Below are 23854 nucleotides of genomic sequence, written 5' to 3' on the forward strand. Positions count from 1 at the left end.
CGGACTAAGGATTTTTTCTTGCTCCCGGCACTTTGGTCAGAGAATGCTGGTTAACGCACCTTAACACCCTTGTTAAAGCGTGATTACCGGCATTCTCCGACCACACAGCGCACTGAATTGAATAGCTCCGTGAGCTCACTCCCGACGCTATTCAATTTGCTTTGAATCGCCCCCATTGAGTTTCATTTATTTTTATTATATTGATGTCTGTCTAACATTTGAGTGTAGTGTGGGCAACCCCCAATTTTTAATTATACACAATAAAAGTTATATTTTATGGATTTATGTAAATCTTTGTCAAAGAGCTCCCCAACAACGAGCCCTTCTTTCTTTCTTCTTTTTGGTGCCTTAAAGATGTTTCTAACATTCAAATCGTGTTTGTTAGAAGTGGAATAAATGCATGCACATCTTTGTAAATCATACCATTGCATGGACAAATAGGAACAATTTTAACACAGATATTATTTTATTTGTTTTATTTTAAATCAAAAGTTTCTGACATGAAAGTGACAATATGCCTTTAAATATAAATTAGTCCACATTACGTTGTAGTAAAAACTATAAATAATACATTTATAAACTTGATGGGAATGGAGGTACTGTGGTTTCCTTCGAAAAATGTAGAAAACAAACTTTCATTGCATTGTTTAATCTACTACCTTTCATCCCCTCTTGGATTCTACCCAACACCTTGATACACTCATCTTTCCCCGATCGTCCTGGAATTACGATATGTTCTGTAGTGGTTACCAGATACCATACTTGGGAAATTTATATCACCAATAGACAATTATTTAATACAATACAGATGTATTAGCTCAGGTAACGTTTTCCTAGAAACACTGCTCAGGTCTGGAAAAGCTCTTAATATATTTTGTTAACATTTACATACATAATTTAATTGATGAGAACTAAAGTTGGAAGGGAATGGAAACGGCATATAGACCCATCATTGTCTTCTCTGCCTCACAACTTTCATTTTCCCAATAGATGCAAAGTGCTGAGTGGTGGCATCTCCAGACGATTTAGTTCATGTACTTTGGCCTGCTCATGCTCATCTGTGGGTCAAAATAAAGACAATGGTCTTCTATAGTAGTAAACTAAATGGAGTAACCAAAATGTAAAGTCAAAGTTTAAAAAAATTGCACAAGAGAAAAATTGCAAATTATTGTTTGTAAACAGGCTACTTTCCGCCCAACTTGTAGAACATCCATGGTCCAGTACATCACATGGGAACCATGCAATTCAGGATCTACAGCAGTGGTTCCCAAACTTTTTTGAATCACGGTGCCCTGGTGCATCAGTATTGTTTTCACGGCACCCCAAAGCCAAAAATATGTTATTGAGAAATGTAGAAAAAAATTTAGTGAAGTAGTACAGTGAAGTAAATTGTGCTTACCTGTCATCCTTGGGTTTGGTTATATAGTGGTGGACAGGTTTGTGCTTCTTTTTGTGCACATATTTACATTACATTTACCATAAAGAATTTGATTTGGTGCTGGACCACCAACCTGAGGCACCCCTGGAAGTGTCCCGAGGCACCCCAGGGTGCCGCGGCGCACAGTTTGGGAACCACTGATCTACAGTACTTGCAGTGCATGCTGCTGATTCAGCTAGTAAGATACCCAAGATGGGTACGGGATGCCAGAGTTCGGTATCCCACTGGTCAGAATCCCGACGCCAGCATTCCAACTTTGCGGTATGAAATTAGTTTCACACCCGCAATAAAGTTCCGCCTGCTGGACTTTTCACCTACATTGCATCTTTGGGCCACGGAAACTTATCGTGCATGTCCCCGCTATTCTCCATATTCAATTCCAAAAGGCACAAAGAAAACGGCGACAAGCAAAGTCAGAACAGGCGGAAAGTGGTGTCAGAATTGGGGAAATCAGTCTGAACCCCCCAAAAAGATGCAGAAACATTGGGGATCAATGTACTAGTGTCCAATTTGTCCTAATTATTCTGTTTAGGGTAGTTAAGAATTTTTGGAGAAAATAAGTAGTCCTGGCAAATTTGGATACCTGAAAATGGGTCCTAGCATATTTTAGTGTCTCTAAAGTGAAGTCTTAATAAAAGTGAAATTCCTCCTTCTTAGAGCACCCCCAGAACCTTATTTTGCAATTTTTTTAAGCTGTCCCCCCGCTTTGTGCTTTTTCGCCCCCAAAATAAAAGCACTTTTTTGGGGTGTTCTTATTTTTTTTCTGGAATTTTTTGTTACCGTTATCCTTTGGGGGGGCTGTCCAAAGGTTTCTGAGTGGGTTCCTCACCTTTGCACCCCAAAATAAAAAATTTGCACTTCTTTTCTCCTGCTATTCAGAGGTGAATCTTTTTCTCCTATTACATTGTATTGGCTTTCCATGTACGCGAAAAGCAGGTGTAATTGAATATGGAGATAAGTTTCCGACATGCAAAAAGACGCATTTGGCGATACTTTTTCGTGGATCTTGGCATTTTGCTTCTAATTGAATACGGCGCTTTGTCAGTCGGTATGCTCACCCTCACCATAACCTAACCCAAACCCTCCCTCCCTCCCTGGTGCCTGACCTTAACCTCCTCCCCTAGTGCCTAAACCTAACCTTCCCCTCTCCGCACCCTAAATCTAACCCCCGTTAGTGCTTAACCCTCCCACTAGTGCCTAACCCTCCCCCTAGTGCCTAACCCTCCCCCTAGTGCCTAACCTTAACCACTAACCATCCCCTCAACCCCGCTACTTACCTTTGTGATTCCAGAGGACAGGATGCCGTTCCCATCATTCTGACAGGTGTCGGGATTCCGGCGTCGACATTCTGACTGCCGGAATCCCCTCCATCTATATTTTAACCACATCCCATATAATCAACTATTGCATCAGCTATTTAGTCCAGCCTGTACACTTCCTAACTTCTCTAGGCTGTCATGCTTGGAGAAACCACTGATACCTTCACATCCAGGACCCCTACAGGTCTACTAGCTGAAGTGTGAGCAGTTTATTTGAATATATAGCTATTTTTATTTGCAATATGTTTTTATCAACATACCCTTCATGCGTCACCAGTTTTTAAAATTCAAAATAAAATTTTTTCATTTTGATCATTGAAGCTTCTCATTAAAGTAAACATGTGGGTTTTTTTGTTTTGCTTCGACAACTCATGCTTGTAAAAAAAAGATCTTTATATATAAATCTCTTCTATATTTCTACATAAGGCAATATCACATCTGACGAAGAGGTGAAGACAGTGGTTCATTCGTGGCTCGCAGCTCAGCCTAAAACATTTTTTAATGAGGGAATACGGAAGCTTGTTGACAGATGGACAAAGGCCCTCATTCAGAGCCACTCGCTAGCGGCAGTACGCTCGTTCCGAGCGATGTTCGCACATCTGCGCATGCGTACGGTTTTTAGTACGCATGTGCGAACCAGTCAGTGCGGCCGAAAATCGTTTGTACGCAATATAGCGAGTGCCTGCTATTTTGAGTGACAGAATGAGGCGTATGTGGGTGGTAACAGGGGAAGGTGCTTGAAAACGGGGAGTGGAGATCAGAACGCAGGCGTGCTTAAAGGTCAAAACGGGCGTTTTAAGGGAGTGCATAATTAATATAGCAGCGTCATTGACCACGTCACTTGTTTTTTTTTAACTCAGAACTGCTCGCAAAATAGCAGTTGAAAAAACCAACCACAAGAATAGCGAGCAGTTCATACGCTGTACGATGTACTCGATTAATCTAATAAATAGCGGACATGACGTAGGATGCGAGCGGCCAGGGGGCGTTTTTAACAAATAAACGAGCGTATGCTTTGCTCGCTCGTTCAGACTTAGAGGTGTGAACAGACTGCAATGTGCGAACGGATCATTTGAATAGCCACCCCTTGTTTTTGAATGAACGACCGCAAATAGCGAACGGCTCTGAATGAGGGCCAAAGTGTATTGAAAAGCAGAGAGATAATGGGCCAAATGTAATAGGGTGAGAGTTTAGAAAAGTGAGAGTTTCTGACACTTTTTAAACTTTGCCAATGTAATAAAGTCCAAAAACAAAGTAACAGAGCAAACTTGCATGTTTTTTTAGACTTAGAAAAGTCTCACGATTCAAAATCTCATTCAGATGTTTTCCCATTTTGAAGATAAAACTCAACCAATGTGAGAGTTTACTGCTAAACTCTCACATTTCATAAACTCTCACCCTATTACATTTGGCCCAATGTATTTGTTTTTTCTGAAAGTTGATTAAAATAATTTTCTACAGCCAGACTGCTGATAATTTTTGACTCTCATATATACAGTCAGGTGCATAAATATTGGGACATTGACAGAATTATCATATTTTGTACTCTATTCACCACCACAATGGCTTTGAAATGAAACAAACAAGATGTGATTTAACTGCAGACTTTCAGATTTAATTTGAGGGTAATTACATCCAAATCAGGTGAATGGTGTAGGAATTACAACGGTTTCTATATGTGCCTCCCACTTTTTAAGAGGTCAAAAGTAATGGGACAAACTAAACAATCCTAAATCTAATTTTCACTTTTTAATACATTGTTGCAAATAATTTGCAGGCAATTACAGCCAGAAGTCTGGAACGTATAGACATCACCAGATGCTGGGTTTCATCCCTGGTGATGCTCTGCCAGCCTCTACTGCAAATGTCTTCAGTTCCTGCTTGTTCTTGGGGCATTTTCCCTTCAGTTTTGTCTTCATCAAGTGAAATGCATGCTCAATCGGATTCAGGTCAGGGGATTGACTTGGCCATTGCATAGCATTCCACTTTTTAGCCTTAAAAAACTCTTTGGTTGCTTTTGCAGTATGCTTCGGGTCATTGTCCATCTGCACTGTGAAGCGCTGTCCAATGAGTTCTGAAGCATTTGACTGAATATGAGCATATAATATTGCCCGAAACACTTCAGAATTCATTCTGCTGCTTTTGTCAGCAGTCACATCATCAATAAATACAAGGGAACCAGTTCCATTGGCAGCCATATATGTCCACGCCATGAGACTACCACCACCATGCTTCACTGATGAGGTGGTATGTTTTGGATCATGAGCAGTACCTTTCCTTCTCTTCTCTTCCCATCACTCTGGTACAAGTTGATCTTTGTCTCATCTGTCAATAGGATGTTGTTCCAGAACTGTAATGGCTTTTTTAGATGTTGTTTGGCAAACTCTAATCTGGTCTTCCTGTTTTTGTGGCTCACCAATGGTTTACATCTTGTGGTGAACCCTCTATATTCACTCTTGTGAAGTTTTCTCTTGATTGTTGACTTTGACACATATACATCTACCTCCTGGAGAGTGTTCTTGATTTGGCCAACTGTTATGAAGGGGTTTTTCTTCACCAGGGAAATAATTCTTTTGTCATCCACCACAGTTGTTTTCCGTGGTCTTCCGGGTCTTTTGGTGTTGCTGAGCTCTCCGGTGCATTCTTTCTTTTTAAGAATGTTCCAAACAGTTGATTTGGCCACACCTAATGTTTTTGCTATCTCTCTGATGGGTTTGTTTTGATTTTTCAGCCTAATGATGGCTTGCTTCACTGATAGTGACAGCTCTTTGGATCTCATATTGAGAGTTGACAGCAACTGATTCCAAATGCAAATGTCACACCTAGAATCAACTCCAGACATTTTACCTGCTTAATTGATAATGAAATAACGAGGGAATAGCCCACACCTGTCCATGAAATAGCTTTTGAGTTGATAGTCCCATTACTTTTGGCCCCTTAAAAAGTGGGAGGCACATATTGAAACTGTTGTAATTCCTACACCGTTCACCCGATTTGGATGTAATTACCCTCAAATTAAATCTGAAAGTCTGCAGTTAAAGCACATCTTGTTTGTTTCATTTCAAAACCATTGTGGTGGTGAATAGAGGCCAAAATCTGAAAATTCTGTCAATGTCCCAATATTTATGGACCTGACTGTATATATATATATATATATATATATATACACTCATCGACTTCACAGGAGGCACTCCAGGACTTGAAAGGGTGTAGTGAATACAAGCAGAGCTTTGCAATGGTTCAGTTTATTCAGCCGTTATCAGGCATCGTTCTGTTACTCACTTTTGTTTCTGTATTCACTCTTTCCAAGGATGGGTTAAAATTATTGTTGTTGTATCTGGGTCTCTGGGACTCTAGAACAGAACGTACAGTAAAATAAGAATTAATGATAAACAATCCCCTTGGCAATTTTTTGTAGCATTGTATCTAGATTTCCTTCCACAACTAAGGGGTCTATTTACTAAACTGCAGGTTTTTAGAAGTGGAGTTGTTGCCCATAGCAACCGCATATCTAAATTGCTCCGCTCATAAAAAATGTTAATAAGCCATTATAATTCACATATCTCAGTTAAATACCCCCTTCCCCAATAATTTCTTTAATATAGAAAAAATAGAGAGTCTTTTTTACGTACAGAAGGGCTTCTTTTGTATGTCTCTCAAAACAGTTAATTAATGTCCTCCTTATTCTTTTAAAAGCTAACCTTTATTAGTTTCAGTAGTAAAAGGATTAGGTATCCAACAATAAGATTGGTGAAATATATAAAAACAAATAGAAGTGTATAAAGATCAGAAAAAAAGTATATATATATTTTTTTAAATGCTCAACCTCCTTGTGTCTTTCTATTTATTTCCTATAGAGCTGTCATAGACAGTTTAGCTTAATATGGATTTCTCTATCTAATTGCTTTATTCTCAGATGTTCTTTTCCCTTTTCAAAACAGCCTGTGAAGATGTTTCAATCACTATTGTAACAAATGTATCTGGAATGTGTTACTATTGCTGCAGTGGTTTCTCAATGTATCTTTTTATTTGTTACACTTTCTGCATGATTATAAATATGTATAGTGAGAAGTACAGTTGTGATTATTCTAACAATCTTATCTCATAAGGTGCCCATCCACTAGCAGACATGAAAACGACTGCACGATTCCGACATTGTAATCGTGCAGTCGTTTGTCAGTCTGTGATGAGCCTGCACTGAACGAGCAGTCGTTCGGTGCAGGCTCATCAATCATCTGCAAACATGCTCAACCTGACGTTATCATCAGCTTGACCAGCATGTTTGCACGATGATAATATCTCAACGACCAGCGGGCACGTGCATCACTGGTCGTATTAGACATTTATGCAAACGATTTGCAAACGATTTATGAACGATTGAACGATCGTTACTGTTCAATCGTTCAACTTAATAGTCTAGTGGATGGGCAATTTACTGTAATAATTCTGCATATTATATGTATTTGTTTTAATATCTTTCTGTTTATTTGGTACCTCTATTTCTCATGTGCAATTTATAGTGGTATATAAATCCATTTTTATTATATGATTGAAAGCTGTATACTTCAATTTATGCATTAATCCTCCACAAGTCTGTATATTTTCTACCTCAATATATATGAGGTACTGTCTATGCCTCTGGGCTTATTTTTGATGTAACCACAGAATTGATCCCTTAAAAAAGTGCTTGTAGGGATTATTAATTACCTTACACTTATTTGTGGTTACTTACAGTAATTTATATACATATCTATTTTATTATCCCGTGGGTCTCTAGGTTACCATATATCTGCAAATAGATGGTATTGCTTCTATAACACAAGTGTATTGTGAGGTGTATGTATTTGTACCCTTTTATATACACATACAATGAGCACAGTGGGTGCATTTTCTTTCTAATCCATTTGCCACAGAGTCAGACTATTTGTATGGCTGAAACAGAAAAAATAGTAGAGAGAGCGCTGAAAACAGCAGTATTATAAATATATTTATTAGATAATTAGCATAAAATTATATTATTGATCAACATACAGCAATTGCTGGCAAGCTACAACACAATCCAATAATTAATTATTGGTCTATAAAATTTAAATAATTACACACACAAAAATATAAAAATAATTTCCCATAAGAATGTAAATATGACCTATTGCATTTAAAGGGTGTTCAGTAAGATATTATATACCCTCTAAAGACAGACCACAAAATAGAAAGGAAAAAAGAACTGCAATACTTGTTTGGATAATCAATTATGAAGATACTTGTGTAACAGTAAATGTAGCTTTTCTTTCAGAGAAAGAAAGATACACAGTTGAATTCCTGTTTGATTTGATACCAAGCTGTCTAATAATGCACACGTTCTCCGTTTGTAAATAATTCAGCAGCTTCACCTGTGTAGCAGGTAGGTGTAGTAGAGAGCTGCAGAATCAGCATCTATTAATAAATCCCTCTTTTTCTTAATTTAAGGTTTTTACTAGATTGGCACCAGGTATATTTTGTATTATATTCGTATGGCTGTATCTTAATATTTAAGTCCACTGACTCCTTTAATCTTTGTTGTGCGGCTGAGTTAATAGATGGGACTGCGAATGCAATAGCGCTTAGGCACGCAGTTCAACTGCGATAATATGCTAATCCATTGCAATTGCAATCCGGTCTCAGCATTACACTTTACCTTATACACATCAGTAATGTTTAGCAAGACTGCAAAACTATCGGTAACATGGAGTACCATCGCAGCCTCAAGTACACTTGCACAAGGTCTTACTCAGGAATTGCTAACTTCATCGCACGCTATGAGACCTCAGGCTGTGTAGGGCATCGCAGTGGATAATTTGGGATACGTTTAGGAAGCCGGCGGCCGCAATTCCGATTGCCGGCTTCCCGAATCCTCTATCCCGCCTAGGGATAAATGACCGGCGTCTAAAATCTAGACGCCTGTCATTTTCCCGGTGCCAGGACACAGGCATCCGGCATCCCGATTGAAGGGATGCCGGGCGCCGCGAGCAGACAGCCGCGCGGGGGGGAGGGTTAGGTTTAGGGCACCCGGGGGGGAATTAGGGTTAGGCACCCCCCCCGGGAGGGTTAGGTTAAGGCACTTAGAGGGGGAAGGTTAGGGCTAGACACTTGGGGGAAGGTTAGGGTTAGGTACCCCTAAGGAGGGTTAGGGAGGTTGGTGAGGTTAGTAAGTACTTACCTTAGGGATGATCAGGATTTCCAGTGCTGTAGGGGTTCCGCTGCCAGGCTCTGCTGTTTTGTCAGGCTGCCTCAGCCGGGAATCGAACTGCCGGTCATGCGGCAGCTGGCTATTCATACCGAATGCGGATAATTTATGCATGCCCCCACAATGGCGTTCAAATGCATTTGCATACATGTGTTTTGCCGACTACCCATCACCATCCACAAACAGCACTTCCTGTCAATCACTCTGCGTGGTCACTGCGATTGCAATCCTGGATTCCGTGGCATTCCGGAGGAATTCAGTATTGCTCTGGCGTGGTGACAGCTGATCCAAAAATCATCTGTCCCGCAAGTGGCTTCACTGATCCTTTCGGAGCAGTGACGCTAGTGTGCATGTGTGACCTACAGGTCACGCATGCTCACAAGAGCCCCGGCATCTGGCGGAAAGAGCCGGACAGGGGCGGGGGGAATCCAAAAGGATCCCTCTTCGTGACCCGAGACTCCTTCCCATAGCCAAGGAGCAGATATCGGGAGCATTCACCATCTGAATATGGCAAATGTTCTCACACTCAAACTCCGAAAATATTGTATTTTCGGAGCTTGATGAATTCTGTCCCCATACTAGTGTATGGGGACAGCGGGACATTCCACCATTGGAAGGTGAGTAGGAAATATCTCCTGTATTACCTTCTTGATGAATGGCCTGAAAATTTATTTTTTTTAATTGCAAGTGAAAATTTTCATTTTCACCTGCCTTTGTAAAAATTAAGTGATGATGAATAGACCCCCTATACATTTATAGTCATGCAGAAGGTTGAGCATGTTTGCAGATGATTGAAGAGCCTGCACTGAACAACTGCTCGTTCAGTGCAGGCTCATCACAGACTGACAAACGACTGTACGATTACAATGTCAGATCGTGCAGTTGTTTTCATGTCTGCTAGTGGATGGGCACCTTATGAGATAAGATTGTTAGAATAATCACAACTGTAATTCTCAATATACATATTTATAACCATACAGAAAATGTAACAATAAAAAGATACATTGGGAAACCACTGCACTGTTTTGAAAAGGGAAAAGAACATCTGACAATATAGAAATTAGATTTAAAAAAATCCATATTAAGCAAAACTGTCTATGATAGCACTATAGGAAATAAATTGAAAGACACAAGGACAGTGAGCATTTTTTTAAATTAAATATACTTTATTTCTGATCTTTATACACTTCTGTCTGTTTTTATATATTTCATCAATCCATATTGTTGGGTACATAATCATTTTAATATTGAGACTAATAAAGGTTAACTTTTAAAAATCAATAAGTTTAAATGTTGTTTTCTCAGTAATAATCCCCAGAGTGCGCCTGAGAACTCCACTTTTTCTTTTTTCTTCTTCTATTTGCCCATAGCAACCAATCAGATTCTAGATATTATCTTCTAGAAGGTGCTAGATAAATGATAAGTCAAATCTGATTGGTTGCTATGGGCAACGTCTCCACCTCTAAAAACCCGCACTTTAGTAAATATACCCCTAAGATCATATCTAAACACACAAAAAAAAACTATTAAAATAAAGATATAAAGGAATTCACAATGTAATTATAACAGTGGTCTCATGAAATGTTCTCCCTTAGTAGACTTTACCCCCCAAATCACTCTATGCAATGGTTAATACCATATTGGATGCCTCGTATGACCTCCCCTCTGGGTTATCTTGGAGGAGAGGTCCAAGTGGTAAGTGTAGATGGTGTGACAACTCCATTTGTGTCATCTAGACCCAGCCTCTTACTACATAATAATGCAAATTACGTCACCAAGCCCAGCACCCATGTCACTAAGGTTGTGGAGGGAGTCAGGGAGAACCCTGTGAGTCCCCCAGACATTCCGGGAAAGTAGACATGTACGGCTAATACACAACTAGTTGAGGTGTGGGGAAAGACTGAGGGAGTTGCTGTTATATTAGGCATAGTAAGTAATGTCTGTATGTTTAGCTTCTTAAAGACGTTCACCAGATTTCGCACCATGTTGGCTACTTGGTAAATCCGGATTCCAGATGTTTCTTTCATAGATGCTTCGCTCGGATCTGGCCTCATACCATTTTAGTTCAGGCTCCATCAAACTGTGGGGGGGCGAGAGGTGGAAGAATTACAGATAAATTAATTTGCACACACTGTCGGCAGAGCACATGGTTTGTGGTCACAGATGAATGTCATTTCATGTTAGGTAATCTAGATCAGTGGTTCTCAAGCTCGGTGCTCAGGACCCCACACAGGTCACGTTTTCCAGGTCACCCAGCAGGTGCACAGGTGTAGTCATTACTCACTGACACATTTTAAAAGATCTGCAGGTGGAGCTAATTATTTTACTGTGATTTTGTGAGGAAACCTGGAAAATGTACACTGTTTGGGGTCCTGTGGACAGAGTATAAAAACCTGTGCATTAAACTACTGCACAGGTTCACAAACTCTGTCCTCAGGACCTCAACCAGTGCATGTTTTCCAGTTCTCCTCACAGAATCACAAGTGAAAGAGTCGGCTCCACATGTGGATCTTTTAACATGTCTTATTGAGTAATGAGTACACATGAACTGTGTGGGGTCCCGAGGACCGAGTTTGAGAACCACTGATCTAGATGACCACATGCTTATACACCAGGAGTTGCAGAGGTGCTGTACCGTAGGTGTTCCTATCACTGTTATCAGGTGCGGTATAGGGTTCCATTTACTAAGCCTTGGATGAAGATAAAGTGAACATAGATAAAGCACTAGCCAATCAGCTCCTACCAGTAACTGCTATGTCACAGGCTGTGTTTGAAAAATGACAGTTAGGAGCTGATTGGTTGGAACTTTGGGCCTGATTCAGACCCGCTCGCGAGCGCTGAGCACTCGCAAGCGGGTCGATGGTGGCCCAGTGCGCATGCGCACAATGGAGCCAGCTCCGTCGTGCGCATGCGCAAGATCCGGATAGCGACGGGCAAACCATCGCTCCGGGTCTTGTACCAAAGGGGGCGTGCTGTCGATGTTGAGTGACAGCACGCTCCCTTTGGTGGGCGGGCCGAGGGACTGGCTGCCCAAACAGAGGCGTTCCCATGGGAGCGCCTACCGTCTGGGGCCGGCCCCACTGATATCACAAGGGCTTGCGGCAACGAGATCCTACCACAAGGGTCTCATCGCAAGCTCGATGGTCGCGATGGTCTTGACAATCACAACCATCTTCCTGGCCGCTCGCTATAGCTGTGGGTGGTCACCCACAGCTATGCGAGCGGCCAGGAGGCCGTTCTAAAAAAACAGAAGGCTGGCCCTGATTTAGATCGAGCGCTCTGTCAGAGCGTCCGGCTCTGAATCAGGCCCTTTATCTCTGTCCAATTGATCTTTCCCCAAGGCTTAGTACATAGACACCATAATTACACATATCATGCGGTGCTTAACAGAGAATGTTTATTCATACTAGTTACTGCCCCAGGTGAGCTTACAGTCTAGTTTCCCTACCACAGGCACAGAAACACGCACATATGCGAGTCATAGACAGGAGTACAGGGTGAACATACAGGGCCAGATTCTGAGTTGCAGACACTGCTGGTGTCAGACCCAGTGAAGCAATTTTTTTCTATGTCGCACGGCGCATGCATACATATAGCGTGCGCATAGAGGGCCTGATCCAGAGAAGGAAGGATTTGCAGAGCTGCACACAAGCAATTCCGTCCATCTCAGATGCAAATGCAGAAGGAGTTGTCAGACACCTCTTTGCTGAATTTGAGATCTGGGATCATCATAGAAACCATCTCAGCCGATGGCCTCAATGGTTGCTCCTTTGGTCAGGTTATGGGAGCTGAAGCTTGCCGCAGCTTGAGCTGGTGCTGGTCACTGAAGTGTCCACCAATGCAGACCTTGGCATCATCCCTCACAGAAAACAGGAGGAACACCGTTCTCCGTTTCTGGGAACGGTGACCAGCCACGACACGCTCCGCCCCTCAAATGCTGCAGCATGTCAATCATGCTACGACTGGGGGGGGTTTGCGAGGGAGATTGTGTACATGCGCAGAATGGGTCCTGCACAGACCCCTCAACATCAGAGATGTACATTAATCATCGGATTAACATACATCTCTGAATCTGGCCTAGAGATGGTTGCATTGGAGTCCCACAGTCTCAGAAAGGAGGTGTAGTGCAGTCTGCACTACACAGTAAAATAAACACACCACCACCAGCACTGGGTTGTACACTCATACTAACCAGCAGCAGTAGTCTGTTTGTTTTAGCAGCCAATTAGTAAACAGACTCTCATTGGCTGCTGCACCCATGGCCGGAGCCAAGCTGGAGCTCACTCATGAACTCCACCTTCCGACTCCCGCAGTGGGTGAAGGGAGAGACATCATGGAGGAAGGAGGAGTAGGTGGCGGCAGGAGCGGGGATTCAGGTAAGTGTTTTGTTAAGTGTGTGTATGTCTGTGTGTTATATATGTAAGGGGCACTACTGGCTAAGGGCACTGTATATGGGGCACAATATAAAGGGCATTACTGGCCGGGGGCACTGTATAAGGGGCACTACTGGCTGGGGGCACTGTATAAGGGACACCACAGCTGGAAGCACAGTATAAGGGCACTACGGGGGTCACCTTTTAAGGACCACTGTATAGGAGGGACCACTACTGGGGGCACTGTATAGTAGGGACCACTACTAGGTGGCACTGCATAAGGGGCACTACTGGGGGCACTTTATAAGGGGCACTACTGGGGGCACCGTATAAGTGGCACAACTGGGGGCACTACATAAGGGGCACTACAACAAGGGGCATTGCATAAATGGCACTACTACTGGGGGCACTGTATAATGTGCACTATAACGGGGCATTGCATAAGGGACACTACTACTGGGGGCACTACATAAGGGGCATTACTACAGGGGGAATTGCATAAGAGGCACTGCTACTGGGGACATTGCATAAGGGGCACTAATACAGTAGGCATTGCATAAGGGGCACTACTACTGGGCTCATTAAGGTGCATATGGAGTGGAAAGGAATTCCCAGAGTGATGAGAAACGGTGGTGTATCTGGTGTTGGGGGGGATCAGTTTTTTAACTTGCTCTGGGCTCCAAACACCCTAGTTATGCCACTGGCAACCGATGATGTGTCAATCCGTATTTCAGTGTCTAAGGATGCTGACAGTGGGTGTCAATTTGTATGTACACCATTGGAGGATTTTGAAGTGACACTTACATAAATTTGTAGACGGGCAACTGCTCAAAGACGAATGGACATTAAAAACATGCACATGTGCAGAAAGCAGATTTATGTGACATTCCGTTTGCAGAAAACGTATCGCTAGAATTGTCATGATTATCATTATTATAACATTTATTTCTATATTATTTGATACTGTGCCCTCGAAGTGTTTGCGCCTCAAAGAAAGGGCATTTGAGAGCTATTTAAAAAAAAAAGGTTTACATAGGGAATATGACAGACATTTACCTGCTGAGAATAAATTATGAAGGATTACAGTGAACTAATCGAAATCTCGTCTGAGCACAAATAGTTCACTACAGTCGCACATTTCAAAAGCAAACCAAAAATTGTTTAATGATTTGCAAAATTTCGAATTGTGTCCATTCATAGTGCTTCTGGCTATCCAGCTATCCGGAAACATTGTCATGTGATGCTCCAAAGTCTCGTCTGGAGAAATCGAACTAAAGAGAGGCCAAGAAGCCTGCATTTTTCTGTTGTGTCAATCGGACGAGTCAACAGAGCTGACCAACATGTCCCAACTTTGCACTTTGACAATATTTTAGGACACATATGCTAAAGAGGAGATGTTCCAAAATACTTGCCCATAGAGAGAAAATTAGAGGGGGGTGGGGGGGATGCGGTGACATTACCGATGTCCGGAATCCCGACAGTGGAATCCCGACCTGCGACTAATGATAGGCTTCGAAATCCTGATGCCAATCTTTAGCCCCATGCCAAAATCCGGACAGTTGGCATCCTGAATGAATGTAAGAGGGGAATGGGTAGCGTTAGCCGTGGGGGGGTTAGGTTTAGCCACCCCCGGGAGGACTTAGGGTAAGGCAGCCCCCAGGGAGTGTTAGGTTTAGGCTACGGGGAAGGGGGGTTAGGGTTACGCACCCCCAGGGTGGGTTAGGATTAGGCTCCTCCAGGTTAGGTTTATGGTGTGGGGAGGGGGGTTCTTAGGGTTAGGCACCAACATGGGATTTTTAGGGTTAGACACTACCAAGGGAGGGCTAAGGGGTAGGGGGGGCAGTGTGGATGGGTTAACCTACTTACCACCTCCTGTTGGGATCTTGAACCTCTGGGCTTCCAGCATCGGTATGAGAACCGATGGCTATTCAACCATCTGTATTTCATACCGATTCCAGGTGGGGGGCAGGGGAAATGCTTCATAAGCAACACGCAACATTGTAACTAGTCTCCATCCTTAGCCACCTCTGGTTAGGGCGTCAAGTTGACAAACCACCTGCCATAACTGGCCAAGAAGTCGCTACTGGAGAAAATGTGCCATGCACTTGGCATTGCTTAATGGCTCTATGTATCCTCCTCAGACAGCATCCCTGAATATGAAAATTATGAAATGAAAATATTGGTCATCTCTGACTGGTGACCACCTGGATACCGGGTTACGATTAGGAATTAGCAACTACTTGCCTGATTACACAAAGGTTGTGCAGGTCCTCTCATCAATCAACTTGATTTCAAATCTCTGTACCACAATTTGTACATTAGCCTTAAAGTTTGCTAAGAGTTTTTTTTTATTTTTGTATTTATATTAATATGTTGAAATGTTTACTTAATTAAGTTGTGGGGGGTTTAACCAATATCAGAGATTGTGTGTTCTTTTAGAAGAGGCTGATAGATAACAGTATTGTCAGCGGATAAAAAGTTAATTCCTATTGTTAGTATTAGTACTGTACAGTACAAGTATTAATGATGCACAAGCATTCAAGGGGAGATTTATCAAGGCTTGGAGAGAGAGAGAGTGGAGATAGATAAAGTACCAACCAATCAGCTCCTGGCACTTTACAGGCTGTTTCTGAAAAATGACAGAAGCTGATTGGTCGGTACTTTATCTCTCTCCAAGCTTTGATACATCTCACCCTTGGTATCATACAGACTTTACCAACATGTTCTTAAAGGAACTGCATATGCCTAACGGTGTTACTGCCTATCTGCACAATGTGCCTAGTAATGGTGGTTTATCCTTCTTGTGCCTGGCACTTATCAATATGTCTACCAATGGGGTCAGGATGTGTTTGTAATGGGGATCACATTAGCACAGTGGATAGCATTGTTGTATGACAGTGCTGGGGCCTTAGGAGCTGATTCAGAGCCGCTCACTAGATGCGATCGCTCACACGATGTGTATGCAAATTGCGTAGGCACAGCAATGCATTAGCACGCCCAGTATTTCGTAGAGAGTGATCACATAGTGTATGCTGACACCCACCAGCCTGTCTTAAGAGGACCACGTGTGCCTGTCATGTCCAGGAAGTGTATGCAACCATCGGTACATCGGATGCGATCACAGAGCTTGAGGTTGACCATACCCTGCCGCAAGCACTGCGAGCACTTCAGTGTAAAGACAAGCCAGGAGACATGTACTATGATGCTGTCTTATAATTATACACATCTCTAACTCACCGTTGAGATGCTCAGGCACGCCTGTGTTTGCACCTCCACTCCCCCGTTTTTACTGGCCAGCCCCTGTTACCACCTACAAACGCTTCCCCTGTCACTCACTCTGCTGGGCTGTCTATGCGCAGCATACATACCATCGGCAGCAGCGAGAGTATGCATCTTAGGGAGCGGGTCTGAATTAGCTCCTTAGCTTCTATTCAAACCAGGATCCTATCTGTGTGGAGTTTGTATTTTATCTTCCAGTTTCCTCCCACAGTCCAGTATTATAGTGGTAGAGTTATTGGCTTCTGACAATAATAGGCGCAAAGCGTGTGCAAGTGTATTTTAGGAAATTCTGAATTTAAAAGCCATTGGGGCAGGGACGGATATGTACGATTTAATATTCTCTGGATAGCTTTGCATAATATGCATAATAACATTAAGAATACATGCACCTTGTCTCGTTATTGAAGTTATGTGTAATGTTCCTGACAAACACATTGATCGGGTCAAGTTAGATCGTCATGAAATAAAATAAATAAGCTACATATTTGGCTGCAGACTGCTCCAATCATTTAGTGTTGAATAATATACGTAGCTAAGAAACCTTAGCTCACCTAGGGAGGTGACGTATCAAACCTTATAAAGAGGACACGCGGCTCATATCAACCAATCAACTTCTAGTTTTCATTTTATAGGCTGTACATGGTAAATGACAGCTAGCAGCTGACTGGTTGCTATGGGTAACTTCTCCACTCATCCCCTACAGAAAGTTTGATACATCTCCCCCCCTCCTTAGCCTTCAACTGCTGAGAGAGTCTGTTATTGTGAAACTGGGACACTTACTAGAGTTTGTCTGAGTGCGTGTGGCGTCTGCGCGAGAAGCAAACCAAAGCCACAATAATGATGAGAAGAACGAGCAGCCCAACGGTCACTCCAGCATAGACTCCGGGTTTGCTTATAGCCGTCTGGCACCGACTTCCTGTGTACCAGTACTGGTCTGTAACCGTGCAACTGTGGAGACAAGAAGACGGAACGTGTGAGGCGAAGGAGTCAACGACTTAAGAAGCGTAACAGAGTATTGTTAGAGCATAAGGTCTATCCCCACGCCATTTCATGGGACCACTGCCACCCGCTTTTAAATTCTCCATGGTCCAATGAGATTTTTGAAGTCCATGTTAAGGATGAAGAAGACCTACATCTCCAACCTCATCTCAGTGCATCTCCCGATCTTTCTGTCTCTTCTTTCCATTCCTGCCTCCAAGATTTCTCCCACAGCGACCCCCTGCTCTAGAGCGCACTTTCTCACCCTGTCCAGTCTCGTTCACTTTCCCTTAAGAAAATCCTTTTCACTAAAGCCTACCAACCCTCTTAACACCTCTCTCCTTTCCTCCTATCATTGCAACTTGTCTCCTTCCTTATTGTCTCTCCAACTGTTTACCCCGCCCCACCTTGTAGAATGTAAATCCTATTCCCTCTTGTTCTTCCCTTGCTCAAGCTTTACCACCAGTGAACCTTGTCTCTCAGCTCCTTCCCCGCCACAGAAACTCTAACACTGTTTACTCACCCCTACGATGGGTACAGGACCATTGAGAGCTGTTATTCCGTGCCCTACCCCTTTTCCCTTGTACTTGTCACTCCAGGGGGTATTTTTATTAAAGTGTGGGAACCAACCAGATTCTACCTATCATGTATCCATCACCTTCTAGAAGATAATAGCTAGAATCTGATTGGTTGCTATGGGCAACAACTCCACTTCAATAAACTTGCACTTTGGTAAATATACCCCCTTGTCTGCAATGTTTGTATCTATGCTTTGTAATCACTGCTGTGCATTGTATGGTACACGTGCTTTGATTTTAAGTATACCTCTTGTACGGCACTGCGTACACCTTGTGTCATCTAACAAATAAAAGATAGTAATAATAAAGATAAAAGTCTAGATGATAAGATCTGGGATGGTGTGAAGGCAAGACATAGAATACGGAGTACAGAAAAGATTGAATGTTGTGGAGAAATTATCTTGAATCATAGGAAACCATCATCTGGGGGATGAGAAGGATGCTGGGGAAGTGTTGAGCATGATGAAATGAGGACAATATGAAAAATGTGAAGATACTGTAAGATGCAGAAGGGGGTTGGGTATGAAATGCCGATGGCCGGGAAGCAGTCTGACCAAATCCCGATGCCGCTAGCACAAGCACTGAGAATCCCGACTGGTGCTGGTAAGTACCCCAACCCCAACCCTTCCTTAGTGGTGCCTAACCCTAACCTCCCCCCGGTGGTGCCTAAACCTAACCTCCAACTGGGGGTGCCTAAACCTAACCCCCCTGCCCCCTAAACCTGTCCATCCCAGGGTGGAGCCTAAACTTAAGGAGGGGGGCTCCAAGCACCCTAAACCTAACCCTCCTGGGGTGGTTCCTAACCATAACCCTCCCCCACTGCGGGTAAGCGCTAACACTGCCTGGATGGCCTTCGCTCGGGAAGCCGTTTATCTAGATTCTGGCATTGGGATTTTGACGCCTGTCATTAGTCTGGCATCAGTATTTAGACACCGGGATTTAGTCAGACAGCTTCCCAGTCGTCGGCATTTTGACTGTATCCCATCTGGGGATGAGATAAAAATATGCTGGAGGTCAAGGAGAGCAGATGTTTAAGACTGGACAGAAAGACCCATGAGTACAACTAGTTCTGGCCTTTTAATGATCTCCATGTTAGAACCTCGCTCCTCTTGCAGTGGTTTAGCCTTGTTGCATGCACTCAATATATTTTGTGAGACTGAATTAAGGCCACATATAAGGCTATGAAAAGGTGATTTGGCATACTTTAGTTAAGAACATGATAAACCGGGATGTAGTCACCATCCTGGTGTAGACAATGCCGGCCGACAGAATCCAGGCACCGGGTTCCCGTCAGCAGTCAAAAACCTGGCTCCACAACCCCGATGGCTGCAATTCCAATGCTGAGCATTAGGATTAGGGTTAGAGGTAGGCACTAGGGGGGAGGGTTAGGATGTGGGATGGGACAGTTAGGGTTAGGTTGAAGGGGGGGACAACTAAGGTTAGGCTGCAGGAAAGGTGGGTTAGATGTAGGGTTAGGGGAAGGGTTCGCATACCCAACCCCAATAAACCTAGGTATATGAACACATGCGAAGGTGGAAATATATGAAGTGATGGTCACAGAAGATGCTGCTTATGTGAGACTGGTTCCTGAGATAGCATGATATGGAAGTTGTGAAGAGGCAAGAAGGAAGGCACTTACTAGCAATTGGGTCCCATATTTGTGACAGAGCATTGTCCATTATTGCAGTACATGTTATATTTGTTTTTTGAACTGCAGTTTGACAAGCACATGAGTTCGTTTGTTTCATTTACAGCATAATAATGTTGAGTGATATTTTGAGGCAAGTCCATGGAATCATAGCACAATTCTAGGGAAACAAAACATATGAATAAAGATAATATCTAAAGAGACATTCAAGCAGACCCATGCGGCGAGATCAGCACTGTCAGGTTTAACCCGCTGGTCACCTTTTCTCACCAGTACATGTGCACGTATTATAAATATCGCCAAATCAAGAGATGTTTTTTTTTCTTCCCAACATAAGAATACAGAAAAAATTGGTACTCTAGTGCTTACTAATGAAGCCTGGAAGTAAGGCCGATAAGCAAATATGATTAAATATGATCGCCTGATTATTACAGGTGTGGAATGATGGTACAATTACAATTACTCATTAATGAGCTAAAAATCACAGAATGTATATACAAAAAGTTAATCAAAATTTAATTAATTAAAAAGACGGGTACAAAGCCCCAAATTATACACATTAATTTTTTTTGTTTGTTTCAGAGAGTGTAATGCCACAATGATCGACACTAAAAAGTATCACATTATCTAATAAGCATAGCCGACTTTTTAAACAAAAAAAAAATCAGTAAAAACAGATATTTAAAAGAAAAATAAAATTAAGCATAACAATAAAAACAAAACAAAAATTATGTTACACTAGTATCGCTGCAATGCGCTTTGTGGATGACCCACACTTCCACAGGCAATGTTATAGTGACATTGCATTGACACTACCTCAAGAATCGCAGGTCATCAGCAAAATGCGTTACAGCAATACCAGAGCGAGCAAACAAATTTCTCTTTCTTTATTTTCTTGCTTTTATGTTTATTTTTATTTTTAAAAATAGCAACTTTGTTTTTTTACTAACAATTATTTTTTTTTAAAAGCCTGCTATATTTATTAAATATCGGGATATTTTTTTCCAAAACAGGTTATAATATTTAATCTATAATATTTAATCATATTTGTATATCCACAATATATCCAGCACCAAACTACCATTTTTTTTTTTACTAGGTTGTACAAACTTGTATGTATTCTTAAGTTACACGAGGGAATATATTTACTAAAGGTCGATTTTGTATTTCAGGGTTGAAATCATACTAACAGGTGATTTTTGACATATTTGTTTTAAACAATTTAAAAAATCATCTGTTAGTAAATGTGCGATTTAGGGGTATATTTACCAAAAGTCGATTTGGGCCGATGTTTGGTCAATGTTGCGTCAATTTTCTGTTTCAGGGTCTAAATTACGCATATACTTAGAGAAGATTTTTGACATCATTTAGTAAATGCGTGATTTAGACTCTGAAACACAAAATCGACCAAAAACGTACCAAAATTTAATTTTAGTAAATAAACCCCCAGGTGTGGATACCAGGTGCGTCCCACCCCGCTGTGTCACCCGGTGCGGGGAGGGATGCTGTGTGCCCTGCGGAGCCCAACGCCTCCGGAAAGGGGGCGTGGACAAGGGGCGTGGTCAATCGGGTGGGGGCATGGCCTCGCTGCCCGAACCCCCGTGGTCCAGTGTTTATTACGGGGGGGGAAGGAGGTGCGGGCTGTGTTGTGTGCAGTGTGCCGGCTTCCTCACAGTGTCAGGAGCTGAGTGCTGCACTTAATACCACAGTGCAGCACTCGGCTCCTGTCACTGAGGGGGAGTCTGCACTTTGGTGTCCCCCCTCGGAGGGTGACACCCTGGTGCGGCCCGCACCCCCCTTGTGATGCCCCTGCCAGATACCTACACTGTATTTACACAATAGGCATCCTGCTGGTCGCATCCAAGAGCGGACAGACATGCTGTACGCGGGTAAATCTCATCGGCATTCCAAATCGGATTATTTGTTCTATGCTCAGTGTTCAGCATTTTAGTTGTGTGATTTATTAATTAAACTCTGTAAGATTTGTTTTTGCTCAGATAAGGTCGTTTATTCCATTATGTTTTCGAAACACACCTCTCGGTCATGGAGATATAATTATTACCTTGTAAATTAATGTCTATTGGAGTAACGCTGGATGAGTTCGATATGAAACACAATTGATCTGTAAACAGAAAACAGAGCAGTGATATAGTGGAAGGTTATACATACAGGCCCTCCATGACACCATTTGGTAGAATAGAATTTAGGGTATCTACCAGAATGCAAGTATCTTGTTTATCTGGGTCATGCATTACAGATCAGCAAAACAATGCAGCAAAGTTTGGGATTTGAAAGATTTATTGTCCAGTTTCGGGACTCACACATCAACTTGTGAACCAAACAGCAGCAACCTTACTAATGGAGGAATCTTGCAGTGTTATATTTCAGCAAAAGTGCAAGATGGAATGGGTGTGTAATACCGGTGGTCGGGATTCCTCTTCTCACAATACCAACAGCGGCATCCTGATGGTTGGTATCCTCACAGGGGTCGGGTAAGTATACTTACCCTCCCCCCTTCTCCCCCTAACCCTCCATTCTTGTAGCCTAACCCTCCTCATTGTGCCTAAACCTAACCCCCCCCTCATGCCTAAACCTAACCCTCCCCAATTAGTGCCTAACCCTAACCCCCCCCCAGTGGTGCCTACCCCTAATCCTTCCCCCTAGGGTTTCGTAACCCTGACCTCCCCCCCAAAACCTGATCCCCCCTCGCAGCTAACGATAAGGGCACCCTGGACTTACCTTGTTTGGGCTGGCATCCTTCGGCGTTCCGATGTCGGGATTAAGATAGGCGTCAGTATTTTGACCCCTATCTTAAGTCCCTTGTCGGGATTTCACTGTCGGTAAGGACAACAGCAACTTTATATTTTAGAAAACCAGCTTTTTTAAATCATTATTTAAAAAAAAATTATAACAATTGATTTCAGATTCTATCCAACAAAAATCTAACCATTACGCATGTTTTTCAATCCACCCTTGGATGTATCCACAGGAGTTTTGCTCATACAGGGACTCAGAGGTGGACAGACTTAGAATGATTTCACTCTGCGCATGTGTCCCGGTAGTTACCTCCCCGGACGCATATAGAAATTGCATGGAGAACCGTGCAATCTCGATAGGTAATCTTTGGTTGGTGACTGGAGGGTGGCTTTCGTCGATGGGGTGAGTCGGCAGGTGTGTTGAGTGGAATGACGGTGTCAGGATTTTTAATTATAAAAAGGCTTTTATATCTATATCAATATTCAGTCTGGAAGATCCTTCAAAAGAACTGGCACATATTAAAGTTAGATGAAGATGCTAAGAAGATTTTGCCAGAAAAACCAAAATTATATTTAAAAGAGCAAAAAATTTAAAAACGGAACTTACTAAAAGCTACATACCAGTAGAAACAAAAGAAGAAACTGTAAACAAAGGTGTTTTCCATTGGCTCAAATGTATGGGTTGTAAAAATCAGAAAACATCAACGAAACCAACATTAAATTTTACATCAACAAAAACAAAGAAAGAATTCAAAATAAAGGAAAATCTTTCATGTAAGACAGAAGGGGCCATTTGTTTGATTGAATGCCCTTCTGGCATTCAGTATGTGGGCCAATCCAAAAGAAGGTTAAGAATAAGGATCTCAGAACACCTTTACAACGTCAAAAAAGGTTTAACCACCCTGTCAGGACTGCAACTATTTCAGTACATAAAGATAGACTACTTTTGCCAAAGTTCCATTGTGGTCGTTGGAGGAGCTATCCTGCTTGCTGGCATGCTTCTCATTCAGGGGATAGAGTGTTAAAGTGATCATCTGTTTCCCAGGTGTCGTCAGGATGTGGGATTCCTAGATTGCTCATTATTTCAAACCTGATTCCATTTGGGTCACATGTTCTGAAACTTCCTATGGATCACAGACCTCTAGTGTAAAGCCTGTTACTAACTGTGTCTCAGTGTCTGTGCAATGTTGCTTTCAGGTCTTTTCTTAGACTCCTGCCAGCTCCCCACTGTGCCTGTGGTTTGCTGTGGACTTTGTTGTATT

General features: G+C 42.4%; 1 protein-coding gene across 1 annotated transcript in view; it reads right to left on the reverse strand.

Annotated features, from left to right (window-relative positions):
• Positions 1 to 501: 501 nt before the first annotated feature.
• LOC148507487 (mucin-3A-like) overlaps positions 502 to 23854 on the reverse strand; it is a 47374-nt gene continuing 24021 nt past the window's right edge. Inside the window, exons 6-11 of the mRNA XM_088446056.1 lie at positions 21899 to 21958; positions 19828 to 19996; positions 17413 to 17580; positions 10963 to 11060; positions 6040 to 6110; positions 502 to 1058 (exon numbers count right to left, since the gene is read on the reverse strand). Coding sequence (XP_088302182.1) covers positions 1026 to 1058; positions 6040 to 6110; positions 10963 to 11060; positions 17413 to 17580; positions 19828 to 19996; positions 21899 to 21958 — 599 coding nt within the window. The 3' untranslated portion in view covers positions 502 to 1025. The remainder of the gene's footprint in view (positions 1059 to 6039; positions 6111 to 10962; positions 11061 to 17412; positions 17581 to 19827; positions 19997 to 21898; positions 21959 to 23854) is intronic.

This window comes from Taudactylus pleione, unplaced genomic scaffold (assembly GCF_031769625.1).
Source record: "Taudactylus pleione unplaced genomic scaffold, aTauple2 ptg000393l, whole genome shotgun sequence".
NCBI classification, from domain to species: domain Eukaryota; kingdom Metazoa; phylum Chordata; class Amphibia; order Anura; family Myobatrachidae; genus Taudactylus; species Taudactylus pleione.